Source organism: Melanotaenia boesemani, chromosome 7, assembly GCF_017639745.1.
Source record: "Melanotaenia boesemani isolate fMelBoe1 chromosome 7, fMelBoe1.pri, whole genome shotgun sequence".
Lineage (NCBI taxonomy): Eukaryota > Metazoa > Chordata > Actinopteri > Atheriniformes > Melanotaeniidae > Melanotaenia > Melanotaenia boesemani.
The window spans coordinates 4,777,144-4,796,208 of NC_055688.1; the positions used below are offsets into that span (position 1 = coordinate 4,777,144).

General features: G+C 41.2%; 1 protein-coding gene across 2 annotated transcripts in view; it reads right to left on the reverse strand.

The window, feature by feature from the left end:
• trappc11 (trafficking protein particle complex subunit 11) overlaps window positions 1-15,808 on the reverse strand; it is a 29,732-nt gene extending 13,924 nt beyond the window's left edge. For both annotated transcript variants that reach the window (XR_006010943.1, XM_041989526.1), the window contains exons 1-25: window positions 15,498-15,808; window positions 12,966-13,191; window positions 12,704-12,873; window positions 12,544-12,614; window positions 12,313-12,427; window positions 12,138-12,237; window positions 11,970-12,043; window positions 10,834-10,930; window positions 9,026-9,159; window positions 7,024-7,165; window positions 6,164-6,257; window positions 4,843-4,922; window positions 4,612-4,690; window positions 4,385-4,439; window positions 3,158-3,303; window positions 3,023-3,084; window positions 2,761-2,893; window positions 2,510-2,640; window positions 2,090-2,215; window positions 1,832-2,025; window positions 1,612-1,760; window positions 1,296-1,417; window positions 1,086-1,205; window positions 943-1,008; window positions 26-182 (exon numbers count right to left, since the gene is read on the reverse strand). Coding sequence is in view for 1 of the 2 variants with exons in the window: in XM_041989526.1 (XP_041845460.1) it covers window positions 26-182; window positions 943-1,008; window positions 1,086-1,205; window positions 1,296-1,417; window positions 1,612-1,760; window positions 1,832-2,025; window positions 2,090-2,215; window positions 2,510-2,640; window positions 2,761-2,893; window positions 3,023-3,084; window positions 3,158-3,303; window positions 4,385-4,439; window positions 4,612-4,690; window positions 4,843-4,922; window positions 6,164-6,257; window positions 7,024-7,165; window positions 9,026-9,159; window positions 10,834-10,930; window positions 11,970-12,043; window positions 12,138-12,237; window positions 12,313-12,427; window positions 12,544-12,614; window positions 12,704-12,873; window positions 12,966-13,172 (2,824 nt within the window). In the remaining variant the exon portion in view is untranslated. The remainder of the gene's footprint in view (window positions 1-25; window positions 183-942; window positions 1,009-1,085; window positions 1,206-1,295; window positions 1,418-1,611; window positions 1,761-1,831; window positions 2,026-2,089; window positions 2,216-2,509; window positions 2,641-2,760; window positions 2,894-3,022; window positions 3,085-3,157; window positions 3,304-4,384; window positions 4,440-4,611; window positions 4,691-4,842; window positions 4,923-6,163; window positions 6,258-7,023; window positions 7,166-9,025; window positions 9,160-10,833; window positions 10,931-11,969; window positions 12,044-12,137; window positions 12,238-12,312; window positions 12,428-12,543; window positions 12,615-12,703; window positions 12,874-12,965; window positions 13,192-15,497) is intronic.
• Window positions 15,809-19,065: the final 3,257 nt, after the last annotated feature.

Genomic DNA, 19,065 nt, shown 5'->3' on the forward strand with positions numbered 1-19,065 from the left:
GTGAGGAGTCCAGACTGGTCCGTACCTTCCTGCAGCTGGGACTGGAGCTGGGGTGTGTTGCTGCTTATTGTAAGCAGCTGCAGGGAAGAGGAGGTGAGGAGGAGAGGCCACGGAGACGAGGACAGGATGTCCGTCATCAACAGGAAGGGGATGTCCACCGCTACCTGATCCAACGGCTCAAACTGAACACAGACCAGCACAGATGATAATCAGCTTCCACTCCAACCAGCATCCGGAGTGTCAAACTGATCCTAGTCCAGCTTCCACATTCAGCTCAATCTGGTCTCCAGTGGGTCGGACCAGTAGAACAGCCTGAGAGCTACACATGATGGAAACTCACACCTAATGACTGTCCAAGAAACATCATGAAGCTGATATTTCTGGAGAAAAATTAGTGAAATTATTTAAATATTAATTTAAAAAATCGACTCATTTCCGTGTTCATTCCAGCTTCCAGACCAGCATGGATCTACAAACCCTGCAGGCATTTAATCCCAGCTAAGTTCACCTGATGATCAGAGGAACGTTTTCACATCTAGAAGTTATTTTAAATGTACATACGTGTACTTTTCCACATGTGTGTAGTAATCAGCTCATCATACAAACTGAAGTCACGTCTATGAAGTCAGAAACATGGATAAGACAGAACAAGTTCTCCTGCTTTGGAAATGTTTTACATTTAAACAGAAAACTTCACCGGGACACATTACAGGTTACTGTTACTTTATTTAAGTATTACAGGTAATATCTTCTATGTTATTACCAAATTAATCCTGGGGCCAGACTGGACCTTCTGGAGGACCAGTTTTGGCCTCTGGGCTACATGTTTGACACCCCTGCTGTAGACACACTAAATTTGGCTTTATTGAGCAGGACCGCATGGAAACACACAGTTACTGGAGTCAAACTGAGACATTCATGACAGAAGCATCAGCGACAAACCTTGGTGGAAACAAATCTGACTGACACCTCAAATGGGACGACCGTCTCTATAGTTACAGTCTCGTCCTGGAAGACAGAAGAAAAAGAAGTTAAATCCGAAGGAAGGAAACAGGCAACATGTAAATAATCCTTCTTTAATTCACCTTATGACATTTACAGATGATCTGCCGTCCTTCCACAGCCGTGTCAATGCTGTAGGCCACGTGGAACAGGAAGACCCTCGGTCCGGTTGAAACGCACCTGACATATACGCATTTCTCCAGCTGGAACCCAAAACACACACACACACACACTGGAGTCATCAACTTTCTGCTGAAACTGGAATCAGGTGCGTAAATGATGAGTGTGTGTACCTTTTGTCCAGGTTGCAGATCTCCCAGAGGAACGTCAGGAAGCAGAGCTGGTGTGATGTCACCACAAACCTCGGAGCCGTCAAACGTTACGTGGGTGGTCTGGCCAAGGTTGGCGTCCTGGCCTGAAGAAACACAGAAAATGTTTACTTTATGTTTGCACCTGTTACCTGACCAGGAGTCATGATGCTGAACTGGATCAGTATTTGTGGATTAGATCACACCAACATTCTTCCTGCTTATAGATGACATACACATATGTAAATAGGTGTATATGTATGTAATAATAATACAATATTTCTGGTTTGGATGCGCGTACCTGGTTTGAGGCCAGCTGTCAGTTTAACATCTTTGGCCACGCCCTCCTCCTGTGATTGGATGGTGAGGTTGATGCAGTACATTTCGTTGGTGAGAGCAGGAGGCTGGTGGCTCAGCTGAACGCAGATCTTTGGGACTCTGGAGATAATCCTGGAGAGACAGAAGCCAACGTTAGAGCTGGAGGATAAAATCTGTAACTGGCAGAGTGGTCGGGAACTTACATGGTGCTGTGCTGCACCGTCACACCATCCCAGTCGAGCTCCTGACGGGCCTCCGTGATGCGCCCCCATCGCCGTGACGACCTGCTGGCCTGCAGAGCTTCGTGGGTGGAGGCGGCATCTCCTCCGGCCCCTCTCCAGCTCAGAAACACACAGCGGCCACTGTCGCTGCCCAGCATCACCTCAATACCGGTCATCTACATCAGCACACCCAGTTAACCACAGCTCCTCTGCTGGCCTCACACACACAGTCCATCTTACCTCTATCTTCTTCCCAACATCTTCAGTTTTTGCCACAAAGCTGAAGTCATAGGATTTGGTTTTTCCTGGTAACAGGCTCATCCTGTCCTGGCCTGAAGGCTCCACCACACACCACTGGTTGTACTCCTGAATTAAACCACACAGCCATCTTCACACTGGTGGTTCTCACAATTTAAACTCAACATCCAAACAATTTATTTCATTTCTGTGTAAATGACTGAAAAATCTGTGTTTGGTCCCTGAAGAAACGATGAGCCTGCTCGTGAAGTCTTCCTTTACATCACAATGAAACAGACTAGTGTGACACCAACGACGCTAGCTGAGTAAATGTTTTCACCTCAAAAACAACCACGAAAACCACGAGAACACTCCGTCCACGGTAATCTGGTTACTGTAAACCAGCTGGTTACTATAGATTACCTGGTTACTAAGGCTGACAGCCAGCTTGTTGAAGCTAACGGGATGAGGACAGTCAGCTCGGAGGAAGACCTGCAGCTGGATGGGCTGGTCCACATGGAAACTGGGAGACTGGAATCTGGCCTTGCACTGGACTGGAGTCAGGAGGGAAAATCACACCATATTCAGTTTTGTCTTGCTTTCAGGGAAGTAATGAACATGATCGGACAGAAAAACGAGGTTTAAGTGTGAGCGTGGAACCTATGTTTACTAACTGAAAGGGATGTAGTCCTGTACTTCTATCGTCAGCTCATTGGATCCAGCCAGAGCCATGCGGTCGGTCCACAGAGACCTGGCAGCACTCACAGAGGATGGATCACAGTCAGGCTCGGAGTCCGGGACCTCGTTCTGAAACACAGTCACAGATCATTCCTACAGAACCGACTGATGCTGGCTGGACCTGCTCATGTGTGATCTGTACGACAGAAGTGGAAGATCTGATGCTGGAAGCCGTGAAGGACCGATTCTGCAACTGACCATTAGGACTTTGAAGAGATTCTTCTCAATCCTGGACTTTTGTTCCTCCTTAAGGGTAGAAGCTGAAAGATAAAATAAGTACTGATAAAGATGTGTGTCATTACAAACATCTTGTACTGGTGTAACCATGGTTACCTCTGCCCAGCATCTCCATGCAGTAGATGATGTAGTCCTTCACACTGGCCATCAGATAAGCACAGCGCAGAGCTGTGGTCAGTATGGCCGTCAGGAGACCCCACCACCTCTCTGTACGGTAGTCGCACATCACATAGTCCAGCAGTCTGATATAAACACACACACACACACACAGTCTCATTTCCTGTTTATAAAAGCATAAAATCATTAAAGCTGTTACAGACTCCACAAGCAGCGAAAAAAAAGGCCATGAGAACAAAACGACGTCATTTTGCTCTTGCAGACGTGAATTAATTACACAAACTAGTTATAACCTTAAATATATTATTTTTTACTTTCTTAAATAATACAAAAAAATAAATGTATGAAACTAATTCAGTTGTGCTGCTAATCTTTTACATGTCCAAGACTCTAATCAGCACCAAAGACCCATCCCTCTGATATTTACTGTGTGGAAAATTCTTCAGTTTGTGTGTGTTTTTTGTTAATAAATAACACAATAATTCACATAATAAAACTGGAATTTAAAGGATTAAAATCCAAAACGGACTGAATGTTTGGTAGTGTTGAACAAATCTCAAAATGTTAAAGTGGAAAAAAAGTAGAAAAATATTTAATCTTGATGGGAGTTTTTTGCATTTTAGGCCATGAAGGTGGGAGCAAAAAGCATCGGCAGAGAATAAAAGACATGCGAAAGAAAAATACACTAAATTTAAAATAAAGACTAAAAGAATTCAGTCCAGAAGACGAAACAGTCGAAACAATCACCAAATCAAACAAGAAAGTTGAGAAAGATGGACAAAAATGCCCGATGATGGTTTAAAAGGGTTAAAATATGACATCCAGATTTAACCAGATCTTAGTTGTGAGAAACACAAGCAGGCCCAGTTACTGTCATACACCCAGATACCATACTTCTACAATACTACCTGCTTCTTTATTTGGTTTCATGCTGCAGGAGAAACGTCTGAGCAACCCTGTAATATATGCTAGCTTTTTGCTCCCTGCTAGCAGGATTTCTCCGCCCTACAAATTCATGTGTTATAGAAATTATGCAGCATCTTAAATTAGAGAAGGTAAAGACATCTTCCATGGGTCTACCCTGAAATCCAGTACCATATGGCAGCCTTTCCAGAAGTATTTGAAAACTGGGAATGAGGAATGTTGGCATGTTGGCATGTGACAGGGATATGGACGTGTTTTTCGCATGGCCAGTGTCCAACTTACTTGAGGGCTTTGGTGTAATCTTTTGCATGGTAGTACTCCTCCCCCATCTGGACCACTGTGGAGGAAACCGGAAACGACCAGGTGAGAGTCAAACATGAAAAGTGACTAAATTCTGTCTACAAAAGGATGTTTACATAAACTCAGGTCACTATGAAACCACATTAGTATGGTTTTTATGTTCTGTACAGAAACAGAAGGCTGCTGGACTAGAGAGCCATGATACGTACTGAGGTGACTCTTCATTCGAGGGCACTTGTACTTCTTAAACTGGGCGACAGCGTTGCTAAGAAGGGCGATGATGAGCTCCTGTCGAGGCAGAGACAAAGAGGGGACTGTGTTATATGTACTGTTATATTGTATCCACAGCCCCCAGAAACACATCCTGTAACACAGGAAGGTAAATTGGTACCTGGACTCTTTCAGTAACTAAAATGGGACAAAGAAAGACATCTTCTTACTGAATGTGGTACATCTCTCTCCTTGATCTGCAGGGCTAGAACCCCAGTCTTCTCCTTCTCTGGATCTGGTGGATCGATACCTGGAAACAACACAGTGGTCAAAGTTACACCAACTTTCATATTTCTGATAACATGTCAGCTATTATCAGCAGACATTCCACATGAGACAGACTGTTCTCACCCAGTCCACTTTATTTATAAAGCACATGTTAGAAACAAAAACATGTCTCAAGTGCTGCACATCCAAAGTCAGTTTGTTTGTTTAAATGTTTAGTTTTCTCAAGAAAGCTGAGGACTTTAACCCCGAAAACCCCATGAGACTTTATTCTTTTATAAAAGTATATAAACCAGACTACAGCAGCTTTTAATCCCAGTATAAACCAGTCTGTAACACCAGAAGCTTTAATCCCAGTATAAACCAGTCTGTAGCAGCTGAAGATTTTAATCCCAGTATAAACCAGTCCGTAGCAGCTGAAGCTTTTAATCCCATTATAAACCAGTCTGTAGCAGCTGAAGATTTTAATCCCAGTATAAACCAGTCCGTAGCAGCTGAAGCTTTTAATCCCAGTATAAACCAGTCTGTAGCAGCTGAAGCTTTAATCCCAGTATAAACCAGTCTGTAGCAGCTGAAGCTTTTAATCCCAGTATAAACCAGTCCGTAGCAGCTGAAGCTTTTAATCCCAGTATAAACCAGTCTGTAGCAGCTGAAGCTTTAATCCCAGTATAAACCAGTCTGTAGCAGCTGAAGCTTTAATCCCAGTATAAACCAGTCTGTAGCAGCTGAAGCTTTAATCCCAGTATAAACCAGTCTGTAGCAGCTGAAGCTTTAATCCCAGTATAAACCAGTCTGTAGCAGCTGAAGCTTTTAATCCCAGTATAAACCAGTCCGTAGCAGCTGAAGCTTTTAATCCCAGTATAAACCAGTCTGTAGCAGCTGAAGCTTTTAATCCCAGTATAAACCAGTGTGTAGCAGCTGTCAGATTGGGAGGTAAAATGATGTAAAATGAATGTATGAATAGATGTAGCAGCATAAAGGTCGACCAGAAGAAGAAACAGAACTTTGTAGAAATAACACACAGATGAACAGTGACCAAGCCTTTTCTCATCTCATCGTTCTCTCAAGTCTTGGCTTTCAAGAGAAAAAAATATACTTATTGAAACAAACACACAACAGAAACTATTTCCATGTTTCCACTTTTTCCTCATTTCCAGTTATTCCTGCTACTATTTACCTGCTATCCTCACTAAACCAACTCCAGCTCAGCTGCTTTGTGGCGCCATCGTGCGATGATGTGTCAGGTGTGTCTGTGTGTGAACATACTCTGGTGTCCTTGTCTCCAGGGTCTCTGGCCATAAAAGTCCAGTCCTCCAGTCTGGATGTCTAGCGGGTCGGGCGAGGGACAAGTCATTCCAGCCTAGAACAGATGATCGATTAAATGAAACCGTTATCGGAGATTTTTTTGGTTGAATCAGGATTGGACCCACCAGAAGGTCCAATCTGGCCTGCAGGGTGACTTCGGTAAAAAAGGGAAAATAACAGAAGATAAAACTGTGATACTGTAATAACCCCCACGGTTTGCTGGTTTTATGTTAATGAGTAAATATGTAAATGTGTTTGTAGTATGTAAAATAAATAAATGTAAGAAAGACATAAAATAAACAAATTAAATATAAAATAAAAATGGAATTAATAATAAAAATATAAAAGATTTTATGTGAAGTTTAAAAATTACAATAAATGATAAAACATTTTATAAACAAAAACTTCATAAAAATCTATTTTATGCAACAAAATGAAATAAATGGATAGAAATTAATAAAACATGTAAATAAATAAAATAACTTACTTATATAAATGTGTAATATAGTTGAAACTTGGCTTATTTTTCTCCAGAAATTTCAGGTCGTTCAATATTTTCTAAAAGAATCAGTCGCTAAATGTAAACATCTTGATAATGTACTTGTACTTCTTTGTACTAAAACAAAGAGAAAAATGTGGAGTTTTAATTATTTCTAGGTAATTATGCTGTTATTTAACTGGTCCGACCCACTGGAGACCAGAACTGAAGACTTCTGGGACACAGAGAAGCTGACAAACCAGGCAGTCAGCACATTTCTATAAAATAACTATAATAACACAAAACTATAAATATAAAAGGTTTGCAGGAGAAGCTGCATCACCTGACAGAGCTGCTGTGCCAGCTGCTTCCTGTCCTGGCTGTAACAGGCAGCCTGCTGGTAGTAGAAACCAGGGTTCTGGGTCTGGATGGCCGTCAGACCCAGCTTTATGGCCTCATCAAACAGCTCACCGAACGACTGGAACCTGTCAGGGAGCAAAGATGAAGAACCAGTCTGCTTTCAGCTCTGATAGCATCCTTTACTCTGACCACTTGTCTTCCTTAGACAAAATTAAATGGGATGCTGGTAAAATATAAAAAAATAAATGAAATCAACATGCACTAAACTGATCTGACTTTTATTACGGAAACACCAACCTTATAAAATGCTTGTGTCTCAGCTTAAATCTTATTTTATTAACCAAATATCCTCGTGGCTCGTAGCTGTTATTGTTTCTAGCATCTCCAGACGAACATCATCTACCATCACGGAATAAATCTGACAGGATCTCTGTGGTCTCACCAGTCAGATCAGCTCTTTGAAGGCTCGCTCACAGTGAAACACGACACTACTAACAGCAGAGCAGCCGGGATAAATTTTCACCTGTCAGCAGCGTCGGTGTTAGATTCCAGATCTGTTTCTAGACTTTTCTTTATCTGCAGGAGACGAAGACCGTAGCATATCACAAAGAGGTTTTTCTATTTCCGGTTTCCTGGTTCCACCACTAGAACTCAGCTTATATTTACAAACACTCTACTTGGAAAGGAACATTCAGGTCATTGAGCTTTGAAGAACTGGTATCTGCCTTGGTTCAGTGTAGACCTGCTGCTGTGTTTGGGATCTTTGTTCTTCTGCATGAGACAGTTTCAGCCAAGCTCAGACAGATGGACTCACATCTGACTCTAGAAGACTTTCATCATCCCTCCAGCCCAGATCATCAGCCCTCCACCACCGTGCTGACAGTTGCTATGGAGTGTTTGTGCTGATATGCTGCCAATTCTGACCAAACATGTAATCTGTGGTCTGGTCTGTCCAGAGGACCTTGTTCCAGAAGTCTTGTGATTTGTTCAGATGGAGCTTTGCCAACCTAAGCCGTGCTGCCATCTTCTTATTAGAGAGCAGAAGCTGCAAATCTGATGACATTTTCCACCACAGTCTGATAGAAGATTAAACATCTTGGTGCAGATGTTGAAGGATCTCAGCTTCCTCCAGAAGTGGAGTCTCCTCTGTTCTTTCTTCTAGATGCTTCTGTTGCATTTTCAGTCCAGTCTGTTGTCCAGCTGAACTGAGGTATTCCTCCACCACCTCCACCTCTTCTCTCAGGATGTAAACAGTGTTTGTTTACTCTTGTTCCTCCTGACGTCAACAATCGTCTCTTTTGTTTGTGTTCTAGGTGAGGTGCTTCTGCTCCATCTCACTGAATGACCAGTTCTCTGGATTCAGCTTCTCATCCATTACAGATACTCCCCACAGCTGCAGAGTAATCAGAGTATTTCTGCAGATGACAGGACTCAAGAGTTGTACTGGAAGTCTGAGGTGTTCAGTGTGAAGAGAAATGGTGAGAGTACAGTCCCTTGTGGTGCTGACCACCATCTCAGACACAGAACCTCACGAACTGGTCTGGCTATTAGCTAGTCATAAATCCAGGTGGTGGTGGAGGTTCCACCTGGAATTTATGGAGCTTTTCACATAACAGAGCAGCTGAACTGTATTAAAAACACTTGAGAAATAAAAAAAGACATGATCCTCAAAGTGCTTTCTGACTGGTCCAGATGAGAGTGTGCTCTCTGAAGCAGGTAGGTGATGGCATCTTCAACCTAAAGAACCATCACCAACGTTCCAGCTAACAAACTGCTGGAATGCTGGTGATGGTGCAGAGACGGAGACACTGTTCAAGTCTCTGGAGATGACAATGAATGTGTTAGGATGCTGTGTTTGTAGCCCAGCAATGACTGACTGATAATGAACGTCTTCCGTCACCTAGAAAATGTGACAGGCACTAAGAAAAGTGTGTGAAATGGTGCAGGTGTGATTTTACAGTGTTTAGATACAGAGTCTATCTCACTGTTTAGACATCCAAGCAGAGTGTTCAAAGGCCAGCTCCGCGCTACCGATCTTCTTTTTACACAAGTCAATGTGTTTCCGGAACTGAGCGATAGCATCCAGAGGTGTGTTATGCTGGAAACACAGGCGGCAGATCTGAAAAGAGAACACACACACGAAGGAGAAAACTTAACCCTGATTAACTGGCTTTGTTTACCACCCGTCCACATCTTTAGAAGACAAAAAGTCCTCTCCCCAAAACTGCTGTAAAAAATTACAGATGAATTTTTTTCCCACTTTTTTTACTCAAATCACTTAATCAACTTCAGTCCTAATCAAAACTACAAGTTCTGTAATTATTCTAATTATCTTAACCCTTTAAATGCCAGTTTAATGACATCTCAGTTTTTCTTTTAATAAAAACATTTCCCATATAACAGAATTTGGGTGGCTGGGGGTTTTATTTAAAGATCAGATACACTTTAAATTAGGAACTAAACGGATTTTGATTTTTGATTAACAGTTTATTATTTACTATCCTTTTGAGTCAATAGAGGACAAAAGAGTCCTCCCCCAAAACTGCTGTCAGAAAAATTAAATTGGACTTTCAAAGTTCTTCAAGAGAAACTCTTTTCTTACCTAAAACCATCCCATTCGGGGAAACGCAACCAGAACGGTGGCCGGAAATTGTGGAAAAAATTACCTTAAAGGACCATACAGTCGATAATTACCCACAAGGGTTAAATATTAGTCTGAGCACAGATCCGCCTGGCCTTGGTCATCAGTTAAACTGGCAGCTGAGGAACGCCATCTTAGTCCTGATCTTTGGACTCAGATGGAAACAGGACGGTGGGTCATAAACAGCCGCTGAGGAGCTTATAAATGATGCTGAATCACAAACTTATTTTTAATCCTGAAAAGTCAGCAGCTTGAATTTCTGACTAATCTTTGCTTTGTGGTGGCCACATTTCACGCTGCAAACTATGAAAATCTAAAAGCATCCTTCATAATGTCCATGTTTGTTTTATATCTGCTTGGCTTCCTCACATTTCCAGTAATTACTCATCTTTGTGCAGCTGAGAGTAAAAACCAGAACTGTGAGTTTCGCTGGTCAGCTCTTATCTATGACTTTACTCTGAAGGTCAAAGCAACGATGATGTTTGCTGCTGGTATTGTTGTTAATATCTGTGGTGTGCAACATCTTAAAAACATGTTATTATGACCTTCTTCCATGGCTCCAGAGTCCAGTCTTTATGCTCCCTAGCAAATTGAAGCCTTTTTGTCCGGTTAGCCTCACTGGAAATGTTCAAACTTTCACTATTAAACATGGTCCTGAGTTCTGATTCCACCAAACGTTTCAGTGATCACCGTCATTCAGGAAGTTTTTCTGACCACATTTCTTCCTGGAAGAAGATGGATCCCACCATCCTTCCAGTTTTTAATCATGGCTGGACAGTTCTCAGCCCAGTTTTAGTAGTTTCTGCATCTCCTTAGATGTTTTCTCTGCTTGATGCCGATGATCTGACCCTTGTGGAACAGACTAACATCTTTTCTATGAACACAGGACGTGTCTTCTCACATGGTTGTTTAAGAAATGAGAAGCTAATCATTGCATCAGTTGGGGTTAAATAACTTGTTGCAGCTAATAGATGATCACCCTGCAGATTTTAGGAGGCTCCAACCTGTTAGCTTAGTTAAATCCAGGTGGATACTTTTATTTTTGACCTGGCAGTATAGTTGTCATGGGAGTTATGAAGTGGTTTCCATCCCTGTGACTGTGACAGGGGTTTATTACAGAAACATTTTCATCATAGATAAACAGACAGGTACCTTGTAGTTGATAAATCCAGCCATAGTTTTTATCTCTAATATGTTGGTCTCGTGTGCTCGGAGCTCATGGACAAGACTGTATGCAGTTCTGTAGTATCTGGAGACAAGACCACAGAGAAACAGCTGAGAACAAACGACATGGTCTCTGATGGCTCCAAAGTCTTCAATATGATGGAAGTCACTAAACAAAACAACAGCAACTTGAAGATGAAGGTCAACATCATCACAGACAGGGCCCATTACATAAATAATACAGGTTCTGGTTTTTCCTTCAATCTGCAACCAGCTGGTTCGGTCACAAATATTCACCCCTCAAAAGATTTAACCAACGTGAGTCGCCTCGATCTAAAACCCCTTTCAGGTCACCACAGGACAAAATAGTCCTCTAATGCTATAAAAACATGATAGATTCATCTTTTTCCACCTTTTTTGTTCAGATTATTTTAATATTATATATTATACTATTTTTAACCCCTTAAATGTCAGTTTGATCACAAGATGGCACAGTTTTATTTTTTAAAAACAAACACATAAAATGAGAAATATCCCACATAAAGCTGCGGATTTTAGAAGATACATAAAAATGGGTTGACTTTGATGTATTTTTTAGAGTTTTTAACTGTGTCAGATTTAAAATGTACTATCCCAAAAACAACTATAAAAACATTCAGATCAAGTCTTTAGTATATTAAATACTGATCTTCAACCCCACCACATATAAATAATAAAAACAAACTTGGAGTTTTAAGGGTTAAAGAGGAATGTGACACCCTGTGTTGTCAAATCCAGCCTTGATGATCACTGGACATTCCCACAAGATGATGAGCCCAAACACACCTCCGAGTCAAGCAAAGTTCCTGGAAAGTCCTGGAACGGCTCTCAGTCACCAGGTTTAAATCAGTGAAACTCTTTGGTAGCAGAAAACACATCAAACATCACTGAGCTAGAGGCTTGACCTTGTGAAGAATGGGCCAAGATTCCCAACTTCTGTTGTCTAAATAACTATTTATCAGTAGTTTTTGTTGTTTAATGAGGATTTTAAGTCAGTTATTGTCATAATCTTTCGTTTTAATGTCTTTTGATATGAGGGGGTTGAATATTTCTGACAGCAGCTGAATATTTGCCTCCAGACTTACTTCAGAGCGTTCTGGGTGTCCTGTTTCAGCTCACTGAAGAAAGCGATTTTAAACTGGTGTCTGACGAACAGCAGCTGCTCACATCGGCACATGAAGAAAACAAATACAGGAATTCAACACGGTTCAGAGTGAAGTCTGCAGTTAATCTGTTTATTCTCCGCTTCATACCTGGTGTGTTGTTTTATTGAGGAATTCTTTGTGGGATTTAACACGGCGGATCTCTGTGTAGTAATATGTCTGAGCGTGCTCGTAGAAGGCGTTCTCTAACCTTCAGAATCACATCAACACGATGTTCAACCAACAGTTTTCCTTTCAATTTTCCTGCCTTGGTGGATTTCTTTACCTGATAATGTAGCCCACCAAGTGGTCGGTGTGCGGCAGGACGAAGAGGCTCTTCCCAGACAGATCACAGGCACTGCAAAGAGCCTGTGCTCGCTCTGATGCTACCAGGTCCTCTCCTGTGGAAACATGAGGACAAGAGGTGACTTACATGGATTTAGAAGTCAGGGTTAAAAGATGGCATGTTTATTGCACTACTCCCAGTCATCAGCAGGCCTGCTACAGAAGCTTTTACCTGGAGGTAGAGGGGTTTTCTTCTGGATTAAAACCACGGCCACTTTGGTGTTCCTGCCCTGAAGACTGGTCCTACAGATCCACAACCACCGTGGTTACTGTACAGCAGCACAGCTTGAAGGTTGGACTGAATAAACAGTGACTATGCAGCCATTACCTACCTGACAATCTCCACCTTAGTGGCACATTCAGACTGTTTCTCTTTCCACTGCGGGTCGTCCCAGTCCAGCTCATAGAAGAGAACTACCAAAGCAGGGACCAGGTTCAGATGTTTATTCATCCAGCCTGTTTTCAGGATTCCTTTAGGAATATACCACTCGTATGAAGTTCGCTAGGTAGAAAGGAAAAACACTGAGTTTCACATCTGAAACATTTAAGAAAACTTAAATAAAAAGTTTTCAGATTTCTTCATCAGCTGATCACCTTAGTGCGACATTTGGGATACTCGTGGTCTCCTGGGAGAACTTTGAAAGAGATGGGGACTCTGTCAGCGCGACGATTAGCACAGAAAGCATCCCAGATGGCCCGGTGCACGGCATTGTAGACTACATCTAGACCAGTTAAAGCTACAAAAGCCATGGGCCGGCAGCATAGCTCTGGAGGAAGTTCCCACTGGGAACCCACCATCATGATGCGTCAACAGATTCACCTACAAAACAAAACAAAACAAAAACCAAACATCTCCATTAAGAAAACAGCCTCCAAACAAGAAGGTTTATTAAAAATAATTAATTTTGCTGGACGACCTTCTATAAATAAGTAAATGTTTGGATCTTAATGAGCTCATAGATCCTGATTTTTCAAACTGCACTTTTCTCTCAGGCATGATGATGCACTGGGCTCCTCTCTGCTCTCTTTACCCTACATAAAGAAATATCTGACGTTGTTGTCATTCATTTGTGTTTCTCTTCTTCTTTCTCAGCAGGAATCCCTGGATCAGAGTTCTGCTGCTAGTTGACCCCTTTTTCCTGTCCTCTACACCCCCAGCCTGTCTAATAAGATGCTTAGATAAGAGGTTTTCCTTCCTGGTTTTGGTTCCGATGGAGGTTTTCCTTCCTGGTTCTGGTTCCAATGGAGGTTTTCCTTCCTTGTCCTGGTTCCGATGGAGGTTTTCCTTCCTTGTCCTGGTTCCGATGGAGGGTTTCCTTCCTGGTCCTGGTTCCGATGGGGGGTTTCCTTCCTGGTCCTGGTTCCGATGGAGGTTTTCCTTCCTGGTCCTGGTTCCGATGGGGGGTTTCCTTCCTGGTCCTGGTTCCGATGGAGGTTTTCCTTCCTGGTCGTGGTTCCGATGGAGGGTTTCCTTCCTGGTCCTGGTTCCGATGGAGGTTTTCCTCCCTGGTTCTGGTTGTGATGAAGGTTTTCCTTCCTGGAACAATCTGCCTTTGGATGTCAGTCAGGGATCATGTAAAACCCACATTTTCTCTTTGGGCTTTGACCAAAAATCCTTACATGAGTGATTGATTTGTACTGCTTTTGATTCTGTGTAGGACTCTTTGTCTGTTGTTTTAGGTTTATTTTTTTAGATTTCATTCACCTTTAATGGACAGCAGTTTGTTTCTGTTGTGGTTTTATCAAAGTGCCTTATAAATAAAGTTTGTACTGTGGTTGTATGATGTATGACTTAAGATTTAAATTATCTTCCAAAAAAATGTAGTTAAGTTTATGATGTTTACGTCCCATAATAACAGTGTTTGCTCACAGGTGCAGGGTTTTCTATGCCAGTTCAACATTAAAAACCACATTTTCTTTTCTGTTTGTTGTTCAGTTTCTGTAATGATCAGTGTTCACTTTTAATCTTAATCTTGAATGGAGCAACAGTCTTTTAAAGTTGAAGCCACTAATCACAGCGTAGAATAATCCCTTTATTTGAGGCAACTGTATTTATATTACAAATTTTATTAATATAGCAAACTCACAATGGCAGGTATGTGTTAATATAAAAACACTGTGGAAAACATTTCTTTTAAAGCCAACGCAAACATAAAAATATAATTTATGGATGATGGAAAGCACGTTACTCTCTCATAAAAAAATCTACCTGGATTTTAAAATATAGATTTGTGGTAAATGTCCTGGGTTTTTCTCCATTTGTTTGTCTTATAGACAAATTCTGCTTCTCCTGACAGTTGGGTCAATATTAAAACTCAGTTTGTAGCACATTTCTCCTATTAACTAAAAGACAATTAACTAAAAGATAGCCAGTATTTCTGATATACAACCCTTTAAAGACATTTTTGTTTTAGTTATTTTTTTCTGTTTATATTTTTATGCTTTGTTTTGTCTGTTTTTATAGATTTTACTGTAAAGAACCTTTTTTATCTGCAAAAAGCGCAATAGAAAAAACTTTACTTATTTACTTCCGATATAAACGGGCTATATTTGAACTGTTTAACAGTTTTGTTCCCCTCCTGCCAAATCTAGAAACAGTGCGACAAAATGAGAATATTTAATGGACCTTTCTCACGTTTCGTTTTCCGTATGGGGATTTCGGCGTCTCTTAATAAATGAAACTGTAATAAAGACCCTAAGCGAAACTAAACATCCATGCAGTAAATAAGCGGATATCAGAACAAACACCGTGCAGACAGAGACAGGTTTATGAACAAACTTGCAGGTCACAAGACATGAAGGCTAGCAGAGCTAAGCTACAGCTAACAGCGACACTTAGTTTACATGCTACAAACTGGAGTTCAACCGTCAACGCTTTACAGTTTCTACAAGTTTAAATATACGGGGATGTTTGACACTCATGTAAAAGTCTATATAACCTCTAAAACCTTAATGACACTCCGTAGTTTGGGCTGTCACGTAAAACAACATTTATCACCCGAAAGCGGAACTAAGCCAACCTGACCAGGCTAACACAAGAATCAGGATAAGTCATGGTAAGGTATTAAAGCTGTATCAAACACAGTAAACAAAGCAAACATGTTCACTTCATGAAGGGTAGCGTACCTCAGTTGCATCACTTGAGGTGAGCTTGCTTGAATTAATCAGCTAGTTGGACTTCATGGGCTGTTAGCTGTGACCAGTGACAGAGCTAAACTAGCTAGTGGGCGAGGCAGCTAATTTTCTCTGGAAGAAAACGTCCGAAATGTCTTAATTCCTGTAAGTTTGACTTCTTTCTAACTAAATTCAATCCCTTGTCACCATTAAACAACTAGTAAACAATGTATCAACCTCAATCTGACGACAAATAAAAGATAATTTAGCAGCAGATGCTAAAGCAACAACAAACTCTTGCTAGTTAACGATCTCAGGTGTACTTCCGGTTCAACTTTTCAAAATGAAAGTGCTGTTAGCAAACTGCTGGATTTTACTAAAGAGGTTCAGAAAACGACACAGCTTTATTATTATTATTATTATTATTATTATTATTATTATTATTATTATTATTAGTTTTTTAATTAAAGAAATATTTTATATTACTTTGAAAGGATCAGTGAGCCGTGATTAAATAATTATGTATTGAAGTATTAAAGTATGAGTATTAAAGCTCACCTATCCACATTCCTCATCATCTCCTCCTTTCTATGAACTGCAGCTTTGACTTATTTACTTAAATAAAATAACATCAGTTCATAAGTAATCAAGGGTTCCCTTTTCTCGGCTTTAATAACATTTAATCAGAAGCGCGGCTCATTAAATACATATATATATATATATATATATATATATATATATATATATATATATATATATAGCGAGAGAGAGAGAGAGAGAGAGACTGTGGGAGACAAGAGAGAGCAGACCAGGAAAAGAGATGAAGAGATGCAGAGAGCATTGAACACCAAAAAGTAATTGACAGATTTTCCAACCTGAAGGTGAGGCGACATATTTAATTAATTTTTCAGCTTACTCTTGTGCTGTTTTCCGTTGTAAATCAAGCACCACTGGCATTGCAGCGCTCCGCTGCTGACTCCTCCCACAGCCCCAACCGATTTGGTTTTATTCAGCGCGAGTTCCCAACACCTCGCAAGTTAGACTGAAGAATCCCGACTAAATAATCCACCAGCTCACCGAAGACCAGTGCTCACTTTACACAGTGAACAACCCGGGATTTAAGAAACTCATCAACACTTTGGACAAACGGTATTACTGCCATCTCGTCACCATGTTAGTCGAGTGTCTCTCCTGTCCCGGTTTGATGAGTGTTGAGACTGTTGTGAAGGACGTGGCTACAGTTAAATGTTTCGCCACCGCTACAGACCTGTGGTCAAGCTGCACCATAAAGCCGTATATAAATGTCCCACTGCATTTCATTGACATGGATTTCAACGTGAAAACAAAATGTCTCCAGACTAATTTTTTCCAGGGCTGGTTTACTCCAGAAACATACATAATGTTTATGTTCTAGGGGCCCATGATTGACAGGGGCCCAGAGGGGCCCTCAATGCAATTGTAATACTAACAAAAATTACTAAATGATAAACTTACAATCACCCCCCCCCCCCCCCCCCCCCCCCCCCCCCCCAGCAGTGGGGCAGTGTGAGCATAAATCCACCTTAAGAGAGCAGGATACCTAATATCAGGAAGTTTGAAAAGAAAAGAAGAAGAAGAAAAAACTGAGACTAGAGCGAGAACAGAGGGGTGGACAGTACGTCACCCAGTTCTTTCCGAGGCGAGGTGGTCAGTTAGTTCGTCTGATGGAAAGTTGTGGAACATCAGCTTGTTGTCTCTTCTAAACTTTGTCCATATAAGCTAGCTCACTTTGCTCCATATTAGCTCATATTTCTGAATAAAACTCTGGATTTTATTCATGTCGTTTTAGTCAAATAATCAAGGCAGGTAAACGATTAGCAAGCTGCTCTGCAAAAAAAAAATAAATAAAAAAATCATGCATGTTCCGAACAGACATGAGAGCAGCCGAAGCAGATGCTGCCAGACCCCCCCTCCCCACCTGAACATGTCCAGGTGGCCCCTGAGGAAGGAGGTGAGCATCTGAGTGTTGAATTAAGTCATTATTGTGGAGTAAAAAAATCATTTTGAATTAATATTAATAATTAAACATTTGTATTTGCCAGAGAGGTGATGTTCCACGTCCCTAGAGCTAGCTTTGCTGAGGCCTTTGGCCACTGTCCAGCTCACACTGCCCCGCACCCCTTTGGCCCCTCCTGCAGGTTAAGAACCCACAGGAGGGGAGGCCTATAACACCCTTTTTACTGCGCCCGACCGGACCCCATAGCCAAATGCTCAGCCACCAGGCGCTCGACTCTGTGCCCCATCTCCAGGCCTGGCTTCAGACGTGGGCCCCGGTGACCCATGTCCAGGCAAGAGAAACCTGAATCCTTCCTTTTTTAATTTGTTGTTGTTTTTCTTCTTTTTTCATCATAGGGGTCTATTGAGCCACGCTTTGTCTGGTCCCTCCCCTAGAGACCAGTTTGCCATTCTGACCAGGGGCATAAAGCCCTCGACAGCATAGTTTTAAGAATCTTCAGGACACGCAAACTCCTCCACTGCAGTAAGGTGGCAGCTTAGGGAGGAGATATATTAAATATATTAAAAATATATTAAAATAACAACTTAAAAAAAGATTTCATATTTGTAAATATATTTTATTTTAAACATGTATTGTTAATTTGTTTCAGCTCCCAAATATACACACACACACACACACACACACACACACAAGGCAAGGCAAGGCAGTTTATTTGTATAGCACATTTCATGTACAGGACAATTCAAAGTGCTTTACACACACACACACACACACACACACACACACACGTAAAATGCATTGAGCAGAATAGTTTTATTCACAGCTAACAATTTTTTTATATATATTTTGACCCAAAGCAGTTCTATAGAATTCCCAAGGCAAGGTCAGAAAACCGCAAAACAAGCCAAGCAACTTCCAGAAATAAAAACTTAGCACACAGCACAGACTAACCACAAAAGCTGCCCCAGATGCTGAGAAAAGCTCCAGGGGCCCATGCACTTTGCTTATGGGTGATAGTTATTTTCAGACGCAATCATTAGGGTCCATAATGTCAAGATATTTCTCTGCCTCTGCAAAATAACATTTTGTTTCACAACTATTAAATGGTATTACATCAGCTTGAGAAGCTTATTAGTTTAACAACTTAGACGTAACTATTTAAATTTGAATATAAATAATACAAAAGCAGGGCTCCAGACTAACTTTTTTTATGAGGAGCACAGCGGCCCCTAACTTAAATTTTTAGGAGCGCAAGCAGAAAATTTAGGGGTTTTACTGACATCGTTTAAAATCTATCTCCTCCTAGAGATTTCATCGCAAAGTTGCCAAAATGGCTCAGGATGTTCAGAAGACATGTGTCTTTAAAAGTTATCAAAAGTTTTCTAATATGAAATGTTTTCTAATAGGGCATAGAGGGGGCGGGGCCTCAAAGTTTGCTGTCTTGCCATGAAAAACGAAAGTGATATAACTTCCACATAAAACAACATATCTGAACCAAAATGGCCATGTATGATGCCAGTCCCATCATGAACACATCTACATGTCAATATTTAGATTATGAATTGGCCACGCCCCCTGGCAACA